General features: G+C 46.4%; 1 protein-coding gene across 7 annotated transcripts in view; it reads left to right on the top strand.

Annotated features, from left to right (window-relative positions):
* Positions 1–25,719, top strand: part of DTNB (dystrobrevin beta) — a 1,559,893-nt gene that overhangs the window by 533,848 nt on the left and 1,000,326 nt on the right. For all 7 annotated transcript variants that reach the window (XM_069605562.1, XM_069605560.1, XM_069605561.1 and 4 more), the window contains one exon: positions 3,086–3,252. In XM_069605562.1, coding sequence (XP_069461663.1) covers positions 3,086–3,252 — 167 coding nt within the window. The remainder of the gene's footprint in view (positions 1–3,085; positions 3,253–25,719) is intronic.

Raw genomic sequence — 25,719 nt, 5'->3', positions numbered from 1 at the left:
TCTTTTGTTTTCCCTAGGATCTGGGTGCACGGTTCTCTTCTTCCTCCATGGAGTACTAGCCTACTAGCTCACCTGAAGGATCAGTAGGGTTATGTGCCTGCACACTTCCCTTATTTGTCTTTTCTGCAAGTAGGGGGCCACTGGTCGTTTTCCTCTTTGCCTGACAGGATTTTCAGCTTCCTACACACATTAACTGTAATAGGAGATCTTCTACGACCTGCTGCACCTTCCACCCATCACATTATTTGGTTATATGGAGACAACCAAGGACAGACCATCAGGAAACACCGACTAGAAAGAGGGTGAGGTCAGAGAGTTCCAGGAGATTTTGAAGTGTCGTGATAGCCGATTTAGAGCGATTTGCAAAATCGTAAGTGGTAGAAGATGGGGAGAAGAGAAGAGTGATCATTAGTATCAAAAGAGAAGAAAGTTTAGGGGAGTTGCCAGATGGTATAAAGTTGGGGAAATGTAAGGGTGCTGTCATAGTTGAGTCCAGAGGATCAAGGCCAATTTGAAAAGGGGACCCGTAAGTAAATATCGACAAAGGTGGAGATGTAATTGAAGACAAATCGCACAAGGCCTTTGGAGTAGTGGGGAAGAAGAGGGGCTGGAAACTAATTTGCAGCAGGATTAGCTCTTAACCTTCTTGTGGTGGGGGGGCCAGTGGCCGTCTTAACATGGTTTGGGACTACACATTGGCGAGGAACAGAAGAGAGATCAGGACAGACAATCGAAGCAATGCGTCGGATTACCTGAGGGGCAAAGGGGGAGCACAAGAGGGATTAGCAGCATTGAAGATGGTTAGATCTCAAAGGAGCCAGTAGGCGAGAAAAAGACAGCAGACGAGAGAGGAATGAGGGAGTTTGGAGAGAAAAGATATCCTCAGATTTTGGAAATTTTATTGGAGAAGTGTGCAGTGTCATTCACTGACAGAGATGAAGGGATGCATGGTGGCTTGAGGGTGATAGTAGGAAATTAAGGATAGCTTGGAGGAGGTCAAGATTATTAAAATGAGAGGAAATAAGCGTGTTAAAGTTTGAAGATTTAGATAGGGCCAGAGCAAGGGTGAGAGATGCCAAGAATCTTTTGTAGGCAGATATGTCGGAAGTGGTGTGGGACTTAACCATTTAAAATGCTTTTGTACATGTCCGTTATGCGTGTGCGAATATGAGGGGCGAGCCATGCTCTAAGTAGAGGCATACAGGGTGAGAGGATAGAAGGTGGGTAGCGAGCAAGGAAGGGTTTGAGAAGGTCCTGAATGAATTCAATTCAGGACTGAAAGTGTCAGCAACCGGGGAAGACGTGGGAGGGCTATTGGAAGCACTCTGGGGAGTCCTCCATATACTGCCTTTAGGTGCCCTTCACGTGGCTGGTGGCCATCGCTGGCCCACACTACTCCTCTGAGCTCAAAAGGAGGTGGATTCAATGACACTTCATCACAACTACTTACAACCGGAAGAAACCGGCCAGCCACTCAAATTGATTTTCTAGGGTCTGACGTCGGAACAGGAGATTGCAACTGCCAAAGAACCATAGAATGTTATTGTGACTTGTTTTGGGGTATTGCAAACACCGGCCAATGTCATCAGTTGGCCGTCCCAGGCTGGATTGATACCTTGTTAAGACACGACCTGTAGGAGTCATTAATCAGGAATATGTTGGTGGATCAGGGGTGACCAAAGGTCATTGTATGCTCTCGGCTGCATTGCATTTCTAGTGCTACTCGCAAGTTTACATTTTTTCAAGGGATTCAAGGTTTCAAAGTAATCCCAGAAGTATGTCCAGTTTAGACAAATACAGTCTCGTGAGACAAGAGGTCATCCAGTGCACCCTGCCAACTGAACTGTACCAACCACAGTTTGCATTAGACAAAGGTCAGATGTATTTTAATGCAGTAGTTTAGTTAAATGGCTTTCAGAGTTTTGCAACCAACAGATTATTTGAGCAAGGGCAGTCAAATGAAGATAACACAGTATAATTTGTGCATAGTTATCAGCAGGTTTCATTTTAATATATAGATTAGAACTAAGGGCTCTGTCTATCAACCTAAAATCACAACTAAGAGAATTGTTAAAGGCGCATTTCCGATGCAAAGTGTCAGTTCCTGACCGATTATCTTTAATAAGTCTTTGAACGCTATCATTAATGATGACTGCCACTCCCCTGCCTGTCATCCCATTATGATTAGGAAGCCAGAACTCTGGGAAGCATGTCATCTGCAGAAAGTGACAATTCTGTGTCTGAAAGCATTTTAGCTATAAATGCAGTAGTTTGACTAAACCCAACTCTGAGGGTACAGTCATTTCCAAAACCAGGAAGCTCTTACCTGACCATGTGCTAGAGGGTATTCTAAAAGTCTCCAATAAGGCTTGCACAGTTTCTGTACTTGCATTGACCTCCACCCTGCCCTAAAGGCACAATAGGTTATAGTGACTCTGAGATTGCTAACCCTTATAATGCTGGATCACTTTATTTGAGAACTGATTATAGAATGGGCAATGTAGGTGCTACGTGGAAGTATTTGGGGGGTTTGTCTGCTTCACCCATCTACTTAGCCTACTACTTCCACAATGAAATTAAGAAATAGTCACATTTCCATGGTTTACTTGCATTTTAGGGCTCTATCACAAAGTTGGTGGTATCCCGGCGGTAGATCGGCTGGGATACCGCCAACGCAAAATGCATTACCACAACTCTGGCGCCAGATCCCAAGTTGCAGGGGGGCGGGCGGTAAGTACCCCTGACATTCTGGGTGCCATTACCGTGGCGCAATTACCGCCACAAATGGCCGGAAAGTGACCAAGAATCTCCCACTTTCTGCTCAAACTCCGGATTGGGCGGAGCGGTAATGCAGTGGTAATAGCGCTACTAGCGCATTTCTGCCGCTCTACCCCAACGCGAGATGACCCCCTTAGACTCCAGATGCTTTCTTTTTTTGTGTGAATGGAATGAGCTTTTTTGTGCTTTATTGGGGCGTTGGCTCTTTTAATGCCGCTGCATCTGGATCTGATTTCACAATGCTGTGTGGTAATCTGAGCCTGTTTGGTGAAGTGTGTTCAATGTGTGCTCTTGCCTCTCTCCCCAGTCTTCCATCCTGTTGAATGTTCCTATTGCCGGTGCGAGAGCATGATGGGATTCCGGTACAGATGCCAGCAGTGTCACAACTACCAGCTTTGCCAAAACTGTTTTTGGCGTGGCCATGCAAATGGTCCTCACAGCAACCAGCATCAAATGAAGGAGCATTCTTCTTGGGTAAACATATCTAAAAACGTGTTTTCTCTCTTTACTACAGTCATAAAATAGTGTCTTTCTCTTTAGATGTGCTCAGAAATGCGCTGCCCGGAAAGATGTGGGTCACGTGATAGGACGTGGCTAGCATCATATTTTTATATAGTATAGTATTTAGCCAGATTTCTCGAACTTTTAAGGCTTGTAATAATAGGTGTTATTGTTCTCTAATTTAATAGTCCTGAGCTTGAGAGTGGCACTTTGTAATATTGCTTGTGCAGTTTCATTGTCACGTACTATTGCCCCCTATTTTGGCTCCAGAATCTCAATGGTGTGGTCGATACCGCTGCGTGAAGCTCTGTCTATTTGCCACTAGGTGTCTCCATATCATTCATCAGTACTCCTTGTGTTTGCAGCGACATGCACTGTCTGCGGCTCTTGAGATGAAACGTCTACAGAATGGAATGGGTCATGTTGGGATCCATGTGACTGGGGGTAGTTTGTACTCGCTCCAGTTCAGTAACTCGGCAAATCTCTTGATTGCATTTCTTTCTTCCCCAACCACATGCTCTCCAATGCTGCCAGGCAGTAGCGTGCCCACATACTATTTGTGACGAAACCAGGGAATTCGTCCCTTCTCCCCAAGGGAGAGCCACCCCCTTTGGGACTAGGGTGGTGAGCCTGCTACGCAATTCCCTCCCTATGGGACAGGGCAAGCAGGGTCCCTTTTGGGGGTGACTTCCCCTGTTTGAGGACAAGGAATGCTGAAGCAGGGATTCCCTTTCACCTCTCCTCACTGCAAAGGCCCAAGCATTTGTTGGGTATATTGGAACTAAGAAGGGTAGTGTGAGAAACCTGACAGTATTCTCCCACCTACCCCCCGAGTGGAGGGTCATGAGGGATTGAGAGGAGAATACCCAAGGGCGAGGTATGGTATTCCCCCTTTCCTAATTGTACACCAACCCCCACCCCTTCCCTCAGCCTTTATGGCGTATTTCCACACTCACCCCATCACCCCACCCCATTCCCAATCAGTACTGGGACGAGGAAGATTTGATCAGGAGCAATGTGGATTACCCATGAAAACACCTTAGGGATACAAAGTGAGGCTTACCATCTAACACCTTTGAATTGTCCCACTAATAGAGTCAGGCAAGGTCAGGCACGTTTCCCCAACTGTGCACACCTGACTCCAATTGACTCACCTGCAGTATAAAAATGGTGGTTCTGCCAGAATCATTGAGTGAGCAGGGGTTGGTGGATGGAACCAGGAGGCCAAGGAGCAGAAGGCTACAAGGAGAGGAGCCCAGAAGGACCGTCGGAGTGCGGTATGCCAAAACACTAGCCTGTTGTGTGTGAAGGGCTGCAGTGTGGCAATGGAGCCATATCTCCAGGAAGCCAGAGCGGGACAGAAGGCAGTCTGTTGGCCTTGTTTAGGTTAGTGCTTGTTCTGTGGGACATGTGCGGTTCCCAAAGGTGTCTGAGGGGCAGGGGGTGAGAATCTGACTTCGACCTAAACCCATTTGACCTGCTCGCCAGTACCGCGCTACCATTGGTGAGTTTCGTGAGCGCGCAGGTGGCTGGGGCAGGAGCGCTGAGAAAAGTGAACAACCCGGTGAGCGAAAACGGAGAAAGCAAAGAAAGGAAAAAGGTGAAGGCAAAGCGAAGCAAGTGAAAGCTGGAAAGCAGTAAAAGAAAGCAAAGCGGAATGACAGAAAAGGTGCGTTAGAGGCACAGAAGTAAAGAAAGACAGAGCAGGTGCGCTGGCCACGCAGAAACAGCCAAGGGGGACTGCGAGAGACCCGGAAGTAAGAAAGACAGCATGAGATCGAGAGAAGGAAAACGGACAGTCAAAAGAGGGTGAAAGTAACCCGAAAGTAAGAAAGAGGGTGCAAGCGACCCACAAGTAAATACAGAGAACGCAAGAGGCACGTTAAAGAGAAAATGAAGGTACACGAGAGCATGGTGAGAAAATGAAGGTGCAAGACAGCACAGTGAGAAACTGAACGTGTAAGAGCACAGTGAAAAGCAAAGAGAAGTGTGCAAGAGGCACAGAAAGTTGAAAAGAAGTTACAAGTGTGCACGATAGGAAAGGAGGGTGTGCAGGGAGCACAGTAAAGTGGAAAAGGACCGGGTGGAAGAGGCACAGAAGAGGAAGAGGTGCCAGAGAATAAGGAGAGGGGTTAGAGGTCTGAGTGGTCACTCCTGGGAGGAGCAAGGAACCCAGCGTTCTGGAAAGTCTTTGATACTATCCCCATGAAAGAACCGTACAGTGAAAGGTACATCCTTTTGTTTTTTTGTTGAACTGTGTAAAGAAGGGCGTAGGCCTGGGATGGGAAAGATGCTCACTAAAGACATTGTTGAACTTTGTGAAGAGAGGCCTAGACTTCGGGAAGGGAACCCTGAGAGGACTAACGGGAACTTCCTTTTTTTGGTTGGAACTGGAAGGATCGAAGCTCAGGGAAGTGAGCCCCAAGAGACCACCAACATTGTGAACTCTATTGACCTACTGCATGAGCCCTACGTGGAAGCTTCCAAGGGCAACCCTTTTGTGTTTAACTATTTTAAACTGGCAGAACTACACCTATTGGTAAGACTGCCTGAAACCAACTGTGGTTTCTATTAATTTTCAATCACCATTTTTCCTTTAAGAAGACCTCTATCACATTTGGTTTGAGTGAGGACAATCATTGGTTTGTGTTAGGCAGAAACCTGTGCAGTTCCCTTGGGGACCACTGCAAAAGATTTAAGACTACAGGTGTTTGGCAGTAAACCCACTTGGTAGCAGTCTGTACCACACAGATTCACTTGGTAGCTGTGGCTGAGCAGTCAGACTTCCCTCAAGAAGAGTTAGGCAGTATGCAGAGTATACAAAATAGGTACAGAGACACAGTAGCACAAACACACACTGACCAGAGCTTTGGTGTAAAAGTATATACTTATTTATTTAAAAACACACTTGTGATTTAAACTAGCAAAAACGAGGTAAGTAAATTCTGCACACAGTCACTATCATATATATACAACCCTATTCACCTATTAGACAAGTCTTAGTGAGAAACACCACTTATTTTCAGACAGAGGTGAGTGCTTAACATAAGATGACACTCTAATAAGTTGTAAAGAAAGGGAGGGAAAAATGGCAGAGTTAAGGAAGCACACAAGTTTCAATACTTTTACAAAGAACCACAGTAAGGCAGGATAGGCAGAGTTCTACTGGAGAGCAAGGAAGTCAATTGCCAGGCCCACTCTTGGAGAGAGCAAGCAGAAGGGGTCCAGCTTCACACAGTGGGGTTATGTGCAAAGAGTCTTGTAGATAGTTCACACAAAAAGGATGAAATTAAAGTCAGGAAAAGTTAGCTAGGTTGTCCCAGGCTAACCCAGGTTAGAAAGTCGAGGCTTTACTGTCAACCCGAACGATCTGTCGCAAGGGAAACCAGGCGGGACACAGTACCTTAAGTGTGAAGGAAGCTCCAGCAGGGGTAGTTGTTCCTGGCAGCAGGTGCAAGTCGGTGTTTCGTCCAGAGGAAGAAGAGGTCTCGCCGTGGAGGAAAGATGAAGGTCGTTGCACTGCCAGGGAAGAAACCAGCCGCGGAGTTCTTCGGTTAAAAGGTACTACCCTTCTCTTCGCGGTAGTGGTAAACCGTGGTATTCCGGTTGCCGGGGTGCTTGGCACGGGCAAGGCGGCCACGAGATGCTCCAGGATGGTGAAAAGAAGGCAAAACTGGTTATCCCCACCAGTCAAAGGAAGAAGACTCTCCGGACTGGAGATCTCCTCTGTCGTCGGGAAAAGTGGTGAGACGGTTCAGCAGGGCTCCACCGGTGGTGTCGTCGTTGCAGATCGGCTCAGCTTCTCCCTCCTCGGATTCTTAGGTCCTGTGGCGACTTCCGAAGTTCCAGTCCCGAAGCCCTGCTTTTATGCAGCACACCCCCATTCACTCAACCTAGCTGTCAATCAAACACGCTAAGTGGTGAGCCGGCCCGGCTCACCACTTGGGCCAATCACACAAGGGTGCGACGTGAGTTACCAAGGTAACTCAGTCCAGGGTGCCTAAACCCCCTCCTACACCCCCTGTGATACCCAGACAGAGTGGCACCACTTTTGGGGGCTTCTGTGGAGAAGCCCGCCAAAAAGTGGAACAAAGGGCTCCACTTGGGTTGGAGTCACAGAAGAGAACACAAACGCCATTTTTGAATCGAGTTCTGGCAAAAAATACCAACCGGTGAATTAATATTAAATAAATAAACCGGCGGTATGTTCGAGGCTATAAGAATTAAATAATTAAAGTTGGTAGCCTCGAACAATGGGAAAATCCCATAGAGATATATTTGCGGTCGAATATAAAAAGTAGTATCCACTGCCACCAGCCAAAACTCAAACAGGGGGGACGGAGACGTGCCCCCTCGAACAACAGACCCCGGGGCAATCGAATTGCCCCGACCAGTACGTCCACAATATGATGGTTTGTACTGGTTTCTGTTCATAATTTGGGACTAGTAAAGCCAATGGTGATTTTTTATGCCCTGGGAGACAGTAGTCCGTCCCAGGGTATGGAGTCTATGTTGGGGGGTCGCTACGACACCCCTGGGTTACGGCACGGAGGGTGCTGTGTAACCCACATAAAAAAACACAATGGACCCTATGGAGTAAAAGACCCCATAGCCCATAAAACACATTGAAAGATAAAGGAACACCTCAAATCATGTCTAAGAGTGGGAGTAAAAGAATCTCATTCTTAGCAGGGGAGAAAAAAATAAACCCCAAAAATCCAGCAAAGCTGCTGGGGGACTCACTAGGTTTGGGAAATTAGCCTTACAGAGAATTCTCCCTAACAGTTTGTACACAGACAAACTTTGGTTTTGGACTAACGAACATCGACACCCCTTAGAAACATCAGTTGAAGGAACAATCCCCTTAGAGTTAGGGCCAGGTAGGCATTACGCCAACCCCACAAAGTTTGATTAAAAAAGGTTTTCAAACTGTTACCTTTGACTCTTTGTCTCTCTTGATACCATGCCTGTCTCACAGTAGCCATGTGCATGTCCTCTTTAAGGTGGATTGCTTGGTCTCTGACATATATCTGTTGCAGTCTCATTGTAAAGTCCGAACCAATGGGATCCCTCCCTCCACTCTAAAGAGCCTAAAATACACCAGTAAAACAAGAGAGGGAAATCAGCGGAGATGCAAGGGATACTGTCATGTGCTACTAAGCAAATGAGGACGTGCCGCCCCCTCACAAGGAGCCGAAGATGAGCGTGGTTGGTATGGACCCACAGCAGCTCGATGAGTGCTGCCTCTTCACCAATGGTGAAGACCTCACTGAGCCCTGCACTGGTGGGAGAGGATGCCACTTTCCGTGACAGAAGATTTACCAGCATCCTGATCCTCCACCCAGGAGGAAAAGAACTGAGGCAAAGCAGTCAACCACGCAATCCCGAGGCAGATCAGAGCACCACCACTGGAGTAAATGTATGCGCAAATAGTGGTTGAAGGGCTGTGATGCAATGATGTAGCCCACACAGGGCTGATAGTCAGAAGACCCCAGAAGGGGATAAGAGAGACTGCTAAAGAAACCACAACCACAGCGGACCAATCAGGCCCATAGCCCACACAGGGATGATAGCCAGAAGACCCCAGGAGCAGGTAAGAGAAACAGCCAGTGAAACCGCAACCCAAGCAAGACCCAGCAGGCCTGTAGCTAATCTTGGGGTAATAATCAGCAGAACCCAGGAAGGTTTGAAGGAATCTACTAAGAAAACCATACCCCAAGTTCGGCTAAGCAAGGCATTGGCCTACCTGAGACCGAAAGCAGGAATATCCAAACGGGAACAAGGAGAGTGGTATTTTCTAAATACAGATGGCCACAAATCATAGGAACACATTAGGTTTAATATAGCTGTGAGGAGGGTTAAACCAAGAACTAATATGACTAGCTGATACTGCCATTGCTGTGCCAAACGAACACCTTTAGAATACCATCTACTTATCATAGAAGGATTACGTTTAATTGGAATGGGACTGTTAAGCCAAATACAAGTATTATCTATACCAGATATAATATGCAAAGCTTCTAATAGTTTCTCCCAAGAATATGTATATGGAAATAGAAGTCGAATTTTTTTTATGTTGGCCATAATGTTTTTTCTTAGCTGTGGAATCAATGAAATGGTGCTATTAGTTCTAACCCAGGCAGCAGCATAAGTAATATGTTTCTCATTGTTAGAAAAGATTAATATTTGGGGTAGCACAAATGCTCTATGATAAGTCAGAAAATATGCAAATTTAACTCAATAGTTTTGGGATAATTTGCATTTGTTAAAATATTTCTTCAAGTTTTATTATTGCATAGAAATGTGTTACAGAACGTATCCAATGTCTTAAAGAACGAAGCGGGAAGAGAAGGTTGGGTTTATTGAAATCATGCATAGAAGAAAAGGAGCTAGAGTAACCGTAATGGAATCTTGGCATCCCCACAGGAAAGGTATAGAAGGGACCATTTAGTAATCATGTCTTTTACTTTATCAAAAACTGATTAGGTATTTAACGTAATTGTGGTATTGATTTCTTTTGAAACCATATACCTAAATATCTTATAGGTTTGGAACTTCGGTCATTCCATACAGTGCTATATTCGCAAGTGAGCAAGCATTGTTTACTGGAAAGATTTCGGATTGATCATATTTTAGTTTATATCCGATACTAAGGAAAAGCTGTTTATTAAAGAAATTAAGTTCAAGGTAGAAGTTGATGAGTTGGGTAAGTAAACTAGAAAATCTTCAACATATGCTGACAATTTAATGTTTTTTCGATATGAATACAAGATATATCTTCATTTGATCTGATATTTTGGAGAAAAGGTTCTAAGGCTAGTATGAATAACAATGGAGATAATACACATCCTTGATGAGTTCCTCTTAGAATAGCAAAGGGCAGCGGTAAGGAGCCATTAATATGAATATAAATAGATGGTACAGAGTATGAAACTTTTACAAAAACAAACAATCTAGATCCAAAGACATGCCGTTTTAAAGCTTCAAACATGAGACACCATGGCAATCGATCAAATGCTTTGTCAGCATCCCGTGCAGGTAAAAGAACGGTGGCTTAAGCTTTTTGGGAATTATATAAAACATTGAAATGAAAATGTTTATTCGAGGTGGCATTAACCCTTCATAAACCCAGATTGATCCCCATGAATTAGAAAAGGGCATGAAATGTTCCAATCTATTTGCTACCATTTCGGCAAATACGTTTTCATCTGAATTAATCAAAGAAATAGGCTGATAATGTTAAGTTAATGGAGGCTTTTATTAGATGAGCATTACATCTCCATCAGGTTGTTCTGCTTCTAATAGAGTCCCAATCAAGCTTGGAGAAAACTGCATCATGATCTGATAACATTAAAGAGCCAATCTCATACTAATGTAGGGCAGATGTCCAGGAAGAGTTAACAACAATATCATCTAGTATAGAGTAACAAATGTGTGGAGCGTAAATTATGCACATTCTTTTTTATCAGAATGACAGACTCCTTTTATCAAATAAATGTAAATCTTTCTTAAAGTTAAAAAGATTTTGTAAAATGTAGTGCCTGATGTATGATCAAGTACAAAGTCACAGAACTGGATACAATCTCCACAAAAAATATTAAAGTCCATTTTATTATCAATTATGTTTTGTTTCAAATTACTACAAAAAAGTATTGGGTGATGTTGGACCATAAATCTAATAGAGACACTTCCAATATAGAAATGAAGGGGGACAGCAAGAGGGTTCAGGATCAACCTTTCACGAGGAATCTAATGGTGTGGTTGAAAGTTGCTAAAGGAGCACCCCTAGTGGATACAATTAAGAAAAATGGTGGATGAAATTGGAACTACTGCTTGCATTTCTTTACAAAGGACCATAACTATTTTGCTTAACAAACAACCATAACAAAATCTAAAAATGCGCTTAACAAAAAACCATAATAAAAGCTATGAATGTGTCAAACATTAGTAAAAGTAATTTGGGACAATTAATACAAGACAATCTGGGAAAATAGTCTTTTTCGGCACCCGCGTAGTACACATCCTCAGTGACAAGAAAACTGTAATCCAACCATCATGCCACCCAAGAGACGATCTACTTTAAGTTTAATGCCCGGCCGGCATAGAGAGGCAGCCGGGGCAGTAGAGACAGTTGAATAACACCATCAAAGGTTGATTGTTTCTATGTCCTCAGCTGTAAATCATTCAGCTTGATCAATAAGGGGTCAAGTTGAGTTAGAGGTACACTTGTGATAAACATTCTCCTGGTGAGATCTGTGGTGCGTTGTTGCTCTTTTTATTCATGTTTAAAGCACATTTTGGCTTTATAATGGGTGAATACAGGAATACACGTACCAGACTGCAAAGCTCCCCCAAGTCCCAGAATGCAAAGTCTAAACCAGGACTAGACTAGCATATCCCGAATGGAATAGGACGTGTATGGATTCATGCACTTTAAACATGAATAAAAAGAGCAATCAATATTGACTCCTTATTGATCAAGCTCGGGGACGACCTTTTGAATAATTTACTGTTCTAAAATCTCCCAAATGGAATGGAGCATTTATGTGAATTTGAGAAGAATCCCGTTCTGGGGAATAGAAACTTGGGTACCGAAAGCAGTATGTTTTCAGTGTGGGTATCTTCTTCAGATCCACATGGGAAACACGCAAGTTCTTTTTGCGATTGTTAGCCTTAATGTGTTGGCCAAACGAAAGTGCAGTGATCTCAGATTTCTACCTGACAATTTTGGTGCTGTTTTTTTGTGCCTATACCACCGTCGTGCCTAGGTGGTCCGCCAACAAGCGCACATCCTGTCGAATGGCAGCAATGATCTGTCCCTCCCCCTGCTGGGGTGCCAACATCACGGCCAGGCTTATTTCTGGAGCCGGCGACAGAGGGGCAGCACAATGCTCGTCCTTCCGGGCAAAAGCCTCCATGACTGTCTGCCTGGCTTTACTTCTTTTATGCTTATCCGGCATTTGCAGCAGTGCCCCCCGATCTTCGCAATGTGCAGAATACCTGCCCACCACAATAGGCAAGCAGCGGCCAACTCAACAAATTCTCTACGTAAACATGTATGGAACAGGGTGTTGAGGGCACGCACCGCACAGCTGGGAGGACCTGTCACGATCACCTTGTGCTCTGGGCCAAATGGTACAACAGTTGGTCAACACACCACCGAGCTGGCCGCCGGCAGACCCCTTCACTGACAGCGGTAGAAGGCGGCTCCTGCGTCCCCTCACTTCCGTGTGTCCCGGCCACCAACAGTCAGCGTGCCATCTCAACCGTGAACCCCCAGCCAGGGCTCCCAAGTCCTATCAACATAAGGAATCAAATGACAATGATCCAGCAAATGAACTGGTATAGTAACATTGGTAGCAAAAGTTCACATCCAAGTGACACTGAAAGCAGGAGGCACTCGAAACCCAGCTGCCACTTTAAGAGTGGAAGCCACTGAAAAAATCTTGAAATTGCCTGTGTTCAGCCGCTCCCACCACAACGCAGCACTCCCGACCCCGTAGCTTCACTCTGTTCACAACACTGAGAGCAACTCCTTCCAATGGCTCTGGTACCCTCCAGGGTGAGATACCCGGTGCATCCGCCTCACTGCTCCTCCTGTATGCCTGGATGTATCGCTTAAGGTGAGGTGGGGGTGGGCATTTGCCTGGTGTTAAATTAAAATGGGGTCGTTTCTCACTGAATGTGGGAAATCAAAAAACGGTTGCAGTCTTTCAACAGCAAAAGCACCCTGACTGCTTCAGCCCGCTCAACCTTCCACTAGCCACTCCATGCAGCCACGTGCCTCCAGATGCCTCCTCGGTGAATAGCACAGCCTCCCAGGGCACCAGGCAGCTCCCGAAGCTAATCCTGGTGCACGATGATTACTTCGTCTGGGGCGAGCTACGGCACCATGTCGTCTGCTTTGTAGGGCCTGCAGCAGCTGCGCTCCATGATCACAGCTGCTGCTGCCGCCGCAGCTTGCAATGTGCCCTCAGTCCTCTCTGTGCACTCCGCTATTGCAGCCTCCAGCCTTCGCGGAGCCCCCTGCGGCGACTGCGCAAAGGCCCAGTGGCACACCCAGCAGCAGCGCCAGTTTGCTCAGTGCAATCAGCAAAGTCTCATCACTCCGCCTCAAGGGCTGAGCCGTCAGCGAGCTCCACGGATGGCAGACACCATCTTGGAATCGCTGTTCAACTCAGGAGAGTGTCTTTCCACGGCGAGCCTGCAGCTTTCTCCCTCTCCGTCGGCCCCAATGTGATCAGTGCGTGTTCCGAGTCCTGAAAAGTACTCCACTGAGGAGAAAGCTAGAATGTACGGGCAAATCTTGCACACTCGTGCGGGAGCTCCGTGTAGCTGCTGCTTACAGCATGGCTGCTGGCCACGCCCCGAGGTTTCCAGTTATTATACATTTTAACTCCTGGGTAGCCAACAAAGCTTGCACTGGAATCTTGGGGCTAGGGAGGATAGCTAATATCCCTTCCACAGGACCATTCGGTCCTTTAAGGGCATGGGGGTCACCCCCAGCGGAGTCCCGATTTCCCTGCTCCCTAGGGGAGTGTTACGTTGAGCAGGCTCAACTGCCTACTCCCCAAGGGGGAGGCTTGCCCTTGGCTGGAGGAGGCGAAATCCCTGAATTTGTCACAGTGTTTATGAGTGTTGTCTTGCATTAAGTCTCTTAAGGGCTAGGCATCTGTGTTGTCTGTGTGGTACATTATTTAATGTCTTAATGCATGCTTTGTATGTCCCAATTGTGTTAGCACTGTGACTAGGAAAGGGCTGAGATGGCAATGCCTCTATTAACAGTAATCTTCATTACAATGGGTCCTGTTTCCTACGCTCCAGCCTGGGCACGATTATGGCTGCCCAGTTCAGTAGGAATTGAAGGGGTGTCCATGTCCGCCCTATTGTGCCCTACATTTGAGGGAGGCATTCTTTTTTTATTTAAGGTAGCTAGATTTACTATGTATTGTTTAGGTTTTAGGTTGTGAACCTGTCTCAAGGAGGGTACATCCCTCATTGTGTAAGAACTGTGAGGAGGAATAGTAACAAAACATACTGTTCGGTAATCAAAGATTGTGCCCCACCGCATCCCGCAGGCATTCCACATGTCACTCAGCACTTCTCTCCATTGAGTAATGTATAGCAACCTAAGTGTTTTTATTTGCCTTCTGGTACTTGTAGTCAGTGCTTTAAGTGGGATAAGAAATAGAGAGGGGGCTCTAACATGTCATGATGCAATATTCGGGGGTGGGTCCTAAAAAGGGTCTCGCACAGTTTCACTTCCCAAGTAGATAACCTTTAAAAGAGGTGGGCCTGTGTAATTTAAGGACTGACCCAACAGATCCTGTTGATAATCTTCATCCTCCCAGTCTCTCTCCTCCTCGTTAGAGTGTTTGAAACAAAAAGGGGTTGGGGAGTTGGCAAGTCAGTAAATCCTGTTTAGTAGGATGGGGAAGAGGTCATAAAGGATAAAGGAAAGGGGATACTGTGTCTCGCCATTGGGTGCCCTTAACCTACTCCCCGAGGATCCCTCACTTAGGTGCAAACCCTGGGCAAACTCCCAGGAGAAGTTGGCTATCTCTCAGCTGACCATCCACTCTGAATCAATTGGTTGCTTCCATGACCATCAGTCCAGCTTTAGAGCATTGAGAGGCACGGAAACTGCTCTTCTGAATACCTGTGAAGACCTGCTCTCAAATCTTGAAACTAACACTCCCTCTGTCCTCATTCTCCTTGACCTCTCCTCTGCCTTTGACACGGTTAACCACAACATCCTGATCGCACGTCTCTGTGACACCCTGGCAATCCTATTTTCTCTCCGACCACCCATCCCAGGTGGAACTTGGAACCTTTCTCTCGACTATACCTTTCTCAACCTGTGGCGTTCCCCAGGGATCTAACGTATACCCCTGGTTCTTCAACGTCTATATGGCTGCCCTGGCACGTGCGATTGCCACCTTCACCTCTAACTTCCAGTGTTACGTGGATGACACGCAACTATTTTTCAGTCTACCCTCAGCCGCCTCCTCCTCCTCGTGCATATCTGTCTGTCCGCTATTCAGTCATGGTGTGCTGCAAATGACCTCTACCCAACACCAGTAAGACTGAGATTGTTCGCATTGGGACTCCTGCTCCCGCCTTCCCACTTTCACTCTGGACGGCCTCACTTGGCCTGCGTCCGCACCCACCTGTGAGGCAAGAAACCTTGGGGTATCAGCTACACCTCCTCAGAGATACTCAAGTTTTCTCACTTTCCCCCAGAAGCTCACTGTCTCCAGAGCCCTGGTTCTCTGTAGGCTAGACTATTGCAACATCCTCTTCCTCAACCTCCCTTCCTCTGCCCTGTGCCCTCTGCAACTCATCCAGAACAGAACCGCAAGACTTATCCTTGGCCTCAAGCCAGGGACCGCATCTCTCTGGCACTGAAATCCCTTCACTGGCTCCCCGTGACTGCAAGGATCAAGTTCAAGAACCTCTGCATTGTCCAAAAGGCTTTCTGGGGCCTTGGACCTACTTACCTGCAACGCTGCCTACCTAAATACTGTCCCTCCCGAGCCCTTCGCTCATCTAACTCCAACCTTTTGCGAGTGAGCCAGTTCTTCAAGCAGAGATTTGGAGGGAGATCCGTATCCTCAGCAGGTGCCTCCCTCTGGAATAGCCTACCTGTCCTCCCTGCCACCGTCCGTCTTGAACCTGATCTTCTTAAGTTCCAGAAACTCCTCAAGACCTTCCTCTTCTCCTCTTCCTTCTCTCTCCCTCTGCCCTGCTAACCTAGCTCTATGCTCTTTCCTTCGCTCCCTCCTCTTCCTTACAGCTTGCTGACTGGCTACCTAGTGTACCTCAGAGTCTCACAGGTCCTGGGCACCCCCGCCAGTCCTCTTTCGCACTTGCCTCAGAGCCCTACACCCCGCCCACACTCACTGCACTTTAGAAATAACCAAAGAGTGTGGCTCTATCTGCACTTAACCCAGTCTCCACCGACCGGGTGCACTTGGACCTCTGTGTGACCGTCTGTGCACTTGCACGATCCGTATGCACCGTGCCTGAAGATCGTCTGTCTGTTCTCCATTGTCTTGTCGTCACCCCTTAACTGCACTGGTAAAACTGCAGAATCGCCGTCAGGCTTATTTGCTGTATCTCAACAGTTTTATGTACTTAACGCACTTAATCTGCCTGCGCAGACTATTATCGTATCAGAATTTCAAGGGCTCTGAGCGACTTGTTTTTTTCCTCATCTTCCCACCATCTTTCAGCGCTTTGAAACACTTTCCCGTGTATAGGCGCTATATAAATAAACAATACCATAGCAGGTGATCCTCCCGCACTGGTTCACCTCCAGGAACTGGATCCAACTGTTATGGCCGTGTCCTGACCACCTGGATGACAAATCCCTGTGGATCACTACGTGAGACACCCTCTGGTTTCTTCGAGTATGACCCGGTCCTCACCCCCCCAAAAGAGCCCCCCTCTTGCTCAGCCCACTGTATGTAACCCTGTATGTATTTTTGGCAGAAATACCATGTCCCAAACAAATACAAAATATTTCTATGGAATTGTTAGCCGACCTCTGTGTCTGTTTCCAAACTCTTGATTTTTCATGCCCTGGAATATGGTAAGGTAAGTGGTTTTACAGAACTCCCTTCTGCCAGTAATATTGGCCTCCCTGTGCATGGCTATGTAAAAAGAAAGTAGGCAGAGGGCAGTGTTAATGGGAAGAAAGGGAAGGCGGGTGTGGAAGCCCTTAGTGTTGAGTGAAGTTAGGAAGAAGCGGTCACCTGGGTGCCGATGTGAGCTCTACAGTGTTCAGTGCAGTGGGGTGGGATGCGCTAGGGTGAGTTAATCGTAAGGGTGGTCACAGGGTAAGGAGAGTAGCACTGGATGCATTAAAGTAGGGGTGTCGGTAGCAAATGGATAGGGTAGGAGTCTATGTTTGTTTACTTTGTATTTATTTGAAGAAAAGGCATTTCAATTTCGATCCCAAATAACTTACAATAACACATTTACTGGTGGCGGAGGGATTCCTGCAAGGGGTGTCTGTAGAATAGCACAGAGGAGAACAAGTGGTGAGTCCATTTATGAGGGTGTAAAAACAAAGTGGGGCATGTATAAGGGTTGAAACAAAACAAACAGAAAATATATATATATATATATATATATATATATATATATATATATATATATATAAGAAACAAGTGATTTACAAAGTTAACATTAACACATTAACCTAAGGGGGCAAGTGCTTCAAACTAAAGAGTCACTGGATGAAGTGGTGGGGTCAGCTAGTTTATCAAGGACAGGAACCCCTCTCAGCCTGGGGCGGGAGGCCTACCATGGTGGAAGGCTGGTAGCCGAAGCCAGTACTACCCCAGACGGGGACAGTGGCAGTTGAAAGGGCCCAAATTCCTGTCCCCTCCCTATACCTGCGTATACATGTACAGTACCAACTTGCATCACCCCATGCCTCTTAGAGAAAATGTTGTCCAGGTTTTCTCTGTATTTCTTAGAACCAGAGACAAGACCACACCCGTAAGATTAACTGGATCGCTTAAGCAGCAGCTTCAGATGCTACACACTGCTCTCCAGCGATGGTATACAGTTACAAAAGCACTGTGTCAAACTCACTTCAGCCAGGACTTGTCACAGAGCAACATGAAACTTGGGGGGCAGCCACGTGAGGCCTCTTAACACAAACTTGAACACTTTGCAACCCAGACTGCCTTGCTGCTAAACGGCAGCCCCATGTGGAGAAAAGGGGCAGGGTTTAGCACGCTATTTGTAACTTCCTTTGTTTGTGACACACTTCTGGGCGGGGAAGACATGGCCATTAAGAAGGGGGGAGTGGGGAGATAAGGAAACAGGAAGGTGTGAGGAGGAGGCGGTAGATCAAGAGACCAGCAAGCGGAAGTACAGTGGACTGGAGTGTGGAGATGAATTGCAAAAATGGTGAGGTATGGGTTGTACTGTGTGGTAAGTGGATAGAAAAGGGGCAAAGTGCTGGTCTTGGTAGCAAGATCAAGCAGAGCAACAGAGGTGTGAATCCCGGATCTGTGCTTAGTAACCGAACTCAGGCATTAAGCGCGTTATCAAAAAAAAATTTAAATTAAGTTTAGAGGGTGACTGGAAAGTGCTTGTTAGAGTGACAGGAGGGTGACTGAGTAGAAGGGAGTGAGTAGTGGTGTGGAGAGGGAGTCATGGAATCGAAGGTTGGAGGCAAGTAGTAGAAGGAGTGAGACACAGGATGAAGAAGTAGGGAGAAGGAGAGAATGTTAATGGGCCTGGACTGCGCACTGTCACCACTTATGTGGTCTCTTGGCGCTCTGGCAGATCTGCAATGCAAGGAGGGTTGCATGGTTTGTTAGTAGGGTTGAGAGGGAGAAGAGGAAGAGATCTTTGGTGTGCTGTTTGCAGCTTCAGTTCAGAGAAACATGTCACTGAGACTGAGTGTTTTTTTGGTTGGTAGCCATCATGTGGTGTTGAGGTGTGATTGTGTATGGTTTTCAGAGAAGGTGGATGGAGTTAGATGCAGATGAGTGGAGAATAGCATTCGGTGACAGACAAACATCATGGCATGATGGTAAGGAGACCGGTCAGGCAGAGTATATGGAAGGCACTTTCTCTAACCTCTTTTAGTACTCATTGATAGTGTAGGGCTAGTTTGGAAAGTTCTATAGGGAGTTTATATAGAGAAGACAACTGCCTCTATGTTCTCATTGACAGCGCGATAGAGACTAGAGAGAGGGGGGTCAATAGTCCCCATCTACTAACCCAGGGAAAAGTGAAGCCTGGGCGAGGGTAGGAAACACTATATTTAGACGAGCGAGTGAGGGGCGGCCCTTGAACCTTTTCTGAGAGTTGGAGTGTTGTTTGAGACATCTGTTGCAATAGGGACGATGGAGGAGAGGCCAGTGGTAGCTCCCTCTTTAGCAGTTTAAGCCGAGCTTTGAAGAGATCTACAGTTGGGCTGGCTTTCATTGGGATGGGCAGCGGTGAGAAAGCCGAAGTGACAGGCATGAGACTCTAGGTTGCGTGCAGAGTTGGAGCGGAGGGAATGAGATGGTGAGTAAACATATACAATCAGATGGGTACTGAGGAGTAATACCATTGATAGCTTTGTAGACTAGGAGAAGAAACTTAACAAGGGAGTGGTTGTGCATGGAGAGCCAGCAAGCATGTTGTCGATAGGTAGAAATGGGAGCAGATGTGGGTAGGTTGTAGAGAGTGCAAGTAGCAAAGTTGAGTGCTTTGTCTAGAGGGAGGAAAAGCCAAGGAGTAGGCCTGAGCAGAAGTCAAGTTTGCTGAGAAGGAAAGTGGAGTTCTTATAGAGTGGTTAGTAAGAAATGGACGAATTTTCCATGTTGAGAAGGTTCAACTGAGCTGCAGAGGCAGTTGTGTGACATATTTTTGTAGCCGGAGGTCGCTGTCATAGAGGACTCCAAGGTTGTGTGCCTTGGGCGTGGGAGTGCATGAAGATCAGACGGGAAGAGTGATGGCATTGAAAGCCAGGAGAAAAATCACTTCCGTTTTTGAAGATTCAGCATGTGGCAGTGGAGAGCCATCCAGTGTCAAATCGCAGGGAGACAGTTGGTAATCCAATTCAGATGTGGCCGGGGGTGAAGTAAGGAAAGGAGAAAAAGATTTGAGTGTACTCAGCAAAGAGGTGAAGGTGGAAGTCAAAGGACGAGGTAAGTGTTCCTAGAGCAGAGGTTCAGAGGGTGAAGAGCAAAAGTCCAAGGACAGATCCTTGCTAGATACTGATAGGAAGAGGGGTGGGGGACAGAGGTTTTATGCGTTTCAGGAGATTTTAAAGGCATGACCTTACAGATAGGAGTCAATCCATGTTAGAGCAGATTTCGTAAATCCAGGGTCCTGGAGATTGGGGAGGAGAGTGGAGTGGTCAATAGTATTGAAAGCGGCAGACCGGTCCAAAAGGATGAGTAGAGAAGAGAGTATGAGACTGAAGGCTACAAGAGAAGAAAAGGAGTAGAGTGAGTGCCGCGAGCAATGGAGCACAAAGTCAAGGCGCTTGATGGAGGGTACAAGAAATAGGCAAGTAAAGACAATGAAGAAAGTGTGCAACCCAACACAGAGAAGGTAGGTGGGTGTACGGATAGGGAAGCATGCAGTAATCCTCTAAAATAACTTGCGCCACATAAGGTACTTGTGAAGGTGTGCAACACGCCTTCACAAGTACCTTATGTAGCGCAAGTTATTTTAGAGGATTACTGCATACATTAAAAATTGGAGGTGGGGTCTTGACCTCCATTCCCTCATTCTTGCAACACCACCCTGAAGTGAAGGGGCAACTCATAAAAAAGCAACGGTAGCACGGCTTAAAAGGTTGATGAAACAACCCCAAGCTTAATCAAATACGGATAGGGAAGGTCTGGATGTCTGACAGAGATGAAGCAGGTGTAAGTTCTGAGTTTGGCTAGAACGGGTTATAGGTAAACTAAAAATAGTTAACAAGCCCACAATATTAATGTTCCTTGGTCCTTTGATGTGAATGGCTAGTCCATGGGTGGAAGGATTCCTATGCGTGCAAGCATGAGTCCGGTAAAGAGTGAGCTCAGTAGTATCCTGGCTTGAGCAGGGGCTCTGGCCATAGGACCTTTCCTGCCCCAAAAGTCCCAAACACAGAGTTACCCTTCTGCTTTTGGCCCTTAGCTACAGGCATCCAGTATGGATGCCAAGTGTAGAATCAAGACAAGGCAGTGCGCGATATGAGAGCCAATCACAGTGCTCCAGCTGGCTTCCAGACTTCCAGCCAGGATGCAGGCAGTCTCGGGCAGCTTCTTTTTTCAGGCACGACCTTCAGGTGGTGTACATGGTCCTCTGGGAAAGAGCTAGACGTTGCGGCTTGCATGATGAGGACTGAGTGTGGTCTAACATTGAGAGCTTTTAGCAGTGAGGGCAACATTCAGTGGGAGGAAGAGTGGGGGTGGTGCTTGAAGACTACTTAAGGTGTGATGTTTAAGAGTCCTGCCTTTGTTTTGTAGTGTCATAGGAGAAGAGTTAAGTATCTGGAAGAGGTATCCTGATTTGAATGCTTGCTTGGGTTGGCTTCAGTGGCCCTGGTGATCAATGCACCAGCTCTGTGTACAAACGGAGACATAAGGACGCTGGCTGCTCTTCTATTGTGTGTATGTTGGTTTGTTGCTGTTTACCCAATTCCATTAATTGAAGGGCCACATCTTGAGTTGTTTTCTGAACGTCAGGTGGTTTACTTCCATGTGTAGAAGCTTTGGACAGGGAGCGCCATCATTTGATTGAAGTTGTTGAGTGGCAACGATAAGTGGGGATCAGGCACTGGACACCAGAGGCATATATTGTGGTGCATCCTTCTGCTTCAGCTAGAACAGCCTAAGTGGCTGCCACTGGGGCATTGTGAGTGTTAAAATAAATCAAACCACCTTGGTTCTGTTCAGTTTAGCACTAAGGACTAGAAAAAGTATTTCTAAAAATGTTTTCAGGTGGTTGAGTTGGGAAATATCCAATCTTCATACTAGACCCAAAATCTGAATGGTCGGCCCTGTCTAGTGAGCCAGAGTGGGCTTCAGAATGAGCTGGAGGGCAAGTTACCTTGAAAAGATGCGCTACCGCCTCACCTGAGGAAACAGGTTCCCAACTAATACCTCCTGCCGTGCCCTTGCGTGGGGTCCTGTCTGTCTATGTGTAGAATTCTTATAAAACCCGTAGTGTTGCCGTTTCGCAGCATTGTGTGACGGATGCGGATATTTTTCAGTCTGTCATTATGTAATATATTGGCCTTGGAGAGAGTTTAGATAGATTGAAACATGCGTGTGCAGGTTCTACATGGATTTCTGTAGCTCTGCTTAATCCACTGGGCTATGCCCGGGGGTCTTCCATTACAGACATGTGATGGTCAAGGTGAGCCTTGTGACCAATCAAAAGAGCAGAGGTGAACTTCCATTACTCGCAGACACGTTTCAAATTAAAAATTGTGTGCATTCTTAATGTTCCCCAAATCCTCTTTGTTTTTCTGCACATAGCCAGGCTTGTGTTAAAGGAAGAGATACTGTGTTCCATGACCTGGCCTGGGGCCACGTCTCTCCGGTGCCACCGCCCCACCCCCAAAGAGGAGAGGCTTCCCAGAGTACTTCCCCCCATTTCCAGCAGATAGCGCTCAGGTGAAGTGACCCGCGTTTCCGTCCTTGGATGCTGCCGGACATGACTCGTGGGCCGGGTAGTGGGTAGGTGGGTGGCCGCTGAGCGCGCGCCTTCCTGCCAGCATGCGTTGGTGAGTGAGAGCTACCCTTGCTTGCGTGCGTTCGTCCAGCAGGGGGCAGGCGGGAAGCGCGAGAGCGGGCCTCCTGTTATTCTCTTGCATGAACTGTGGGGCATTGCTGTGAAGTAGAGGTGGGCGTGGCGATCGCAGCCCGAAAATGGGCTATTAGCGCAGTCTGCAGCACAATAAAGCAGTGTTGCCAGGTGGCGTCCGCTGATTAAGTCGCTTATACTATTTGGAAGACAATCAAATAAGTTGACAGAAAAGAGTTGTGCACTGTATCGATAGTATTCATATGTCCGCATTTGGTTTGGTAAATGCATTTTTTTTGTGCGGAGAATGTCACTTTTTACTCGCATCACGATGCACAAGGTTACCGTTTCACATTATCTTTTGCTATGATTACGTGTAATTACATTCTTGTATTTGTATGCTTCAAGATGGGGTAAAAATAACGCAACATTTGTACTCTTTTTGCTTGACATATTTCTACAAGGATTCCTATATTGCTGCAGTACTTTTATTATAATGTGTGTACTTTTCAAGTCTGATTTAAAAAACGGAGTATTGTCAAAAGCTGTGGTGAGGAGGGCAAAGGGTCAGAGGGCACATGTGTTGTGATGATTGCCCAGTTCCATGGATGCGGGGAGGCCGGTTCCATGGATGCGGGGAGAGACGTTGCTGGACTGAAGATCTCCTACCTGGCCCTGATCTGTTTTTCAGGGTATAATTTGAGATTCCAAGTGGGTTGACAGCGTCACCCCTCTTTTTTTACAGAGCCGACTCCATCCCCTTTGGGTGTTTTTGAGGCCAGCATGGAAAAAAGCTTGTTTGCTCAAGTTTTTCGCCTACTAGGATTTGAACCCACAAAACTACATGAAGGTGTCTTCAAAGCAAACGTCTGGTATTGGTATTTTGCTTTCCATAGAATATTTCAATATAGATTTGGGCCAAAAGGTGCTTTTATATAACTTTTATACTTTGCCAGCAGTGTTATAGCAAAATCTCTACCTGTTTTTTTCTTCTTTGGGTAGTGATTCATTTTGTAAAAGGCAATGCTCCTTTCTATTTGGAATTGTCTTCTATTAGGAAAGGCCAGTGGAATAAAATTTGCGTATTGCACTTTCGGATAGTTTCATCCATGTGCTTATGTTAACGATCGGTCACACTTTTTTCTGGACCTGCGCCCTATTGATGCCATTTGAAGACCTGCGGGTTGCTTACTCTGACTGCCTCAGTGCCTTTCCGGTAACTGGGCTTTGTTAGGATTGCACTATCCTGCAGCAAAAGCACTTTGCCCTGCCTGGCCCAGGACCAATCCCAGCCTGTACATCCTTGCAACGTGCAGTCATATTAGGTATGTTTGGATTACTTACCAGTTTCAAAAACATGTAATGCGGAAGAAAGGCTTTTCAAAGTATGAGCTTGCAAGGTTGGTAGGGTGACTGACCAGAGGAGAATGACTCACCAGGGAGTCAAAGAACAGGAGTGCAACAGACCAGAGGAGCAACACACAGCTCACAAGGGAATATTTGCGTAGTGGGCCCTTTTCATGCGTGATGATATGAGCCAGTCCTTGATTTTCGCTTGCATGCTGGTACTTGTAGGCCATACCTATCACAGGAATTACAAATATGGCAGTCCAGCATTCCACAGGAGACGCCCAGACTGGGCCACATTGTCACTACACATGGCAACTGTCAATTTCGGCCGTTTTCCCACTCAGAATTTAGTTTTTGGCCGTTTTGCAGTTAACTGCGCAAAATATCAGGGATGGCGTGGGAATGGAACGTTGGGGAGGTGGATTGTTTGGACCAGCGAAAGGTGCCATGTTCATGACCACATGGGGTATATTTATTTTGTGCATGAAGCTTGCTTCGACTTACTTTACTTCTGCGTCCTATGAGACTGTGCTGCCTGCATGCGGGAGGAGGGTGGCGGGTTATGGCTATGGCCAGGCCAGAGCAGACTTCTCTTCTGTGTCACTGTGTGTGCGCCACTGATCTGCTGCTAGAAATTATGTAGCTGGCTGGCTAACTTTGAAACAGTTGGGGTTTATGTGCCATGCTCAACTTCAACCGAGCATATCGGCATGGGGGAGGGGAGGAGAGGAGAGGGTCCCCGGAGTACATTTTGTAAAATAGGCTTGAATGTGGCATATTGTAGCATAATTTCCCGGAAAACAGCAACAAAGTCTTAGTATGTTGCCATTACTCAAGACCTGACACCCATTGCTCTTGGTTTTCAGCACCATTACTGAGTATCATTAAAATGGGGAGCACCATCACCAGAGCTCTCCAGTTTCCTATGGCCATGTACGAGAAGGCCATCCAGCCCTGTTTTTTTCACTGTGGATTCTGGGATTCGCATTTCGAATTTGGGAAAACCCATGTCCCGAAATTCAAAGCAAAAATAGTACTGTATGGCCTTCTCATGCATGGACACAAGATAATTGAGAGTTCTGTATTAACTTATGTATTTTCTTGCAGGAAAGGCTGAGTTAATTCTGCCAGGATCCAATCCTGTGACCTGCAGATGGATCACAGCAGTAAGCGCTCAACTTAGTGAGCTACCTGACAAGCTAAACATTGGTTACACTGGTACTGTTGTGATTGTACCTGTGATACTTACAAAGAAAGAGACTAGGGAAATTGAGACCAAATATTCCATAAGCTCATTGCTTGAATTTGTATATATTTGGGCAAAAGGAACAGTATATCTCTATGCTAGTTTTACAAGCAAAGTGAAGGCCCAGGCATAACAGTTAAAAAATAGAACAAAGCACCTTTTTCATAACAATGCTTCCCAATCTAACATTTCGCCATGATTTTCAAAACTTTCTGCTCACCAAAAGTTACGGGGCTGTTAGGTTTCCGATAGCCATGTATGAGATGGCTAGCCAGCCCAGGCCTGATTTTGCTTTGAATCCTGGGACTTGTAGTTTCTTTCAATTTCAAATGGGTAAAAACAAAACTAGCCAGCCTAGGATGACTTTAAGCATGGCCAGGGGGATTTGAAGATCACTGAACAGTGGTGTACATATTTCTATCCTGCCTTCTTTCACTTCTGGGGTTGATCTGTGACCAGAAAACGCTACGAGGACTGGGCCTATAGAAATGCTTGGCTTTTGAGAGTCTCGCGAACAAAGTAACTTTGTAACAAGGTCTTGAGAAGTGTGAAGACCCAGAGGCCTGTTTTGCTGCGACAATGGG

This window comes from Ambystoma mexicanum, chromosome 4p, assembly GCF_040938575.1.
Source record: "Ambystoma mexicanum isolate Mex_15411 chromosome 4p, UKY_AmexF1_1, whole genome shotgun sequence".
NCBI classification, from domain to species: Eukaryota; Metazoa; Chordata; class Amphibia; order Caudata; family Ambystomatidae; genus Ambystoma; species Ambystoma mexicanum.
The sequence above is the reverse complement of the archived record's forward strand: the minus strand, read 5'-3'. Positions and strand labels throughout refer to the sequence as shown.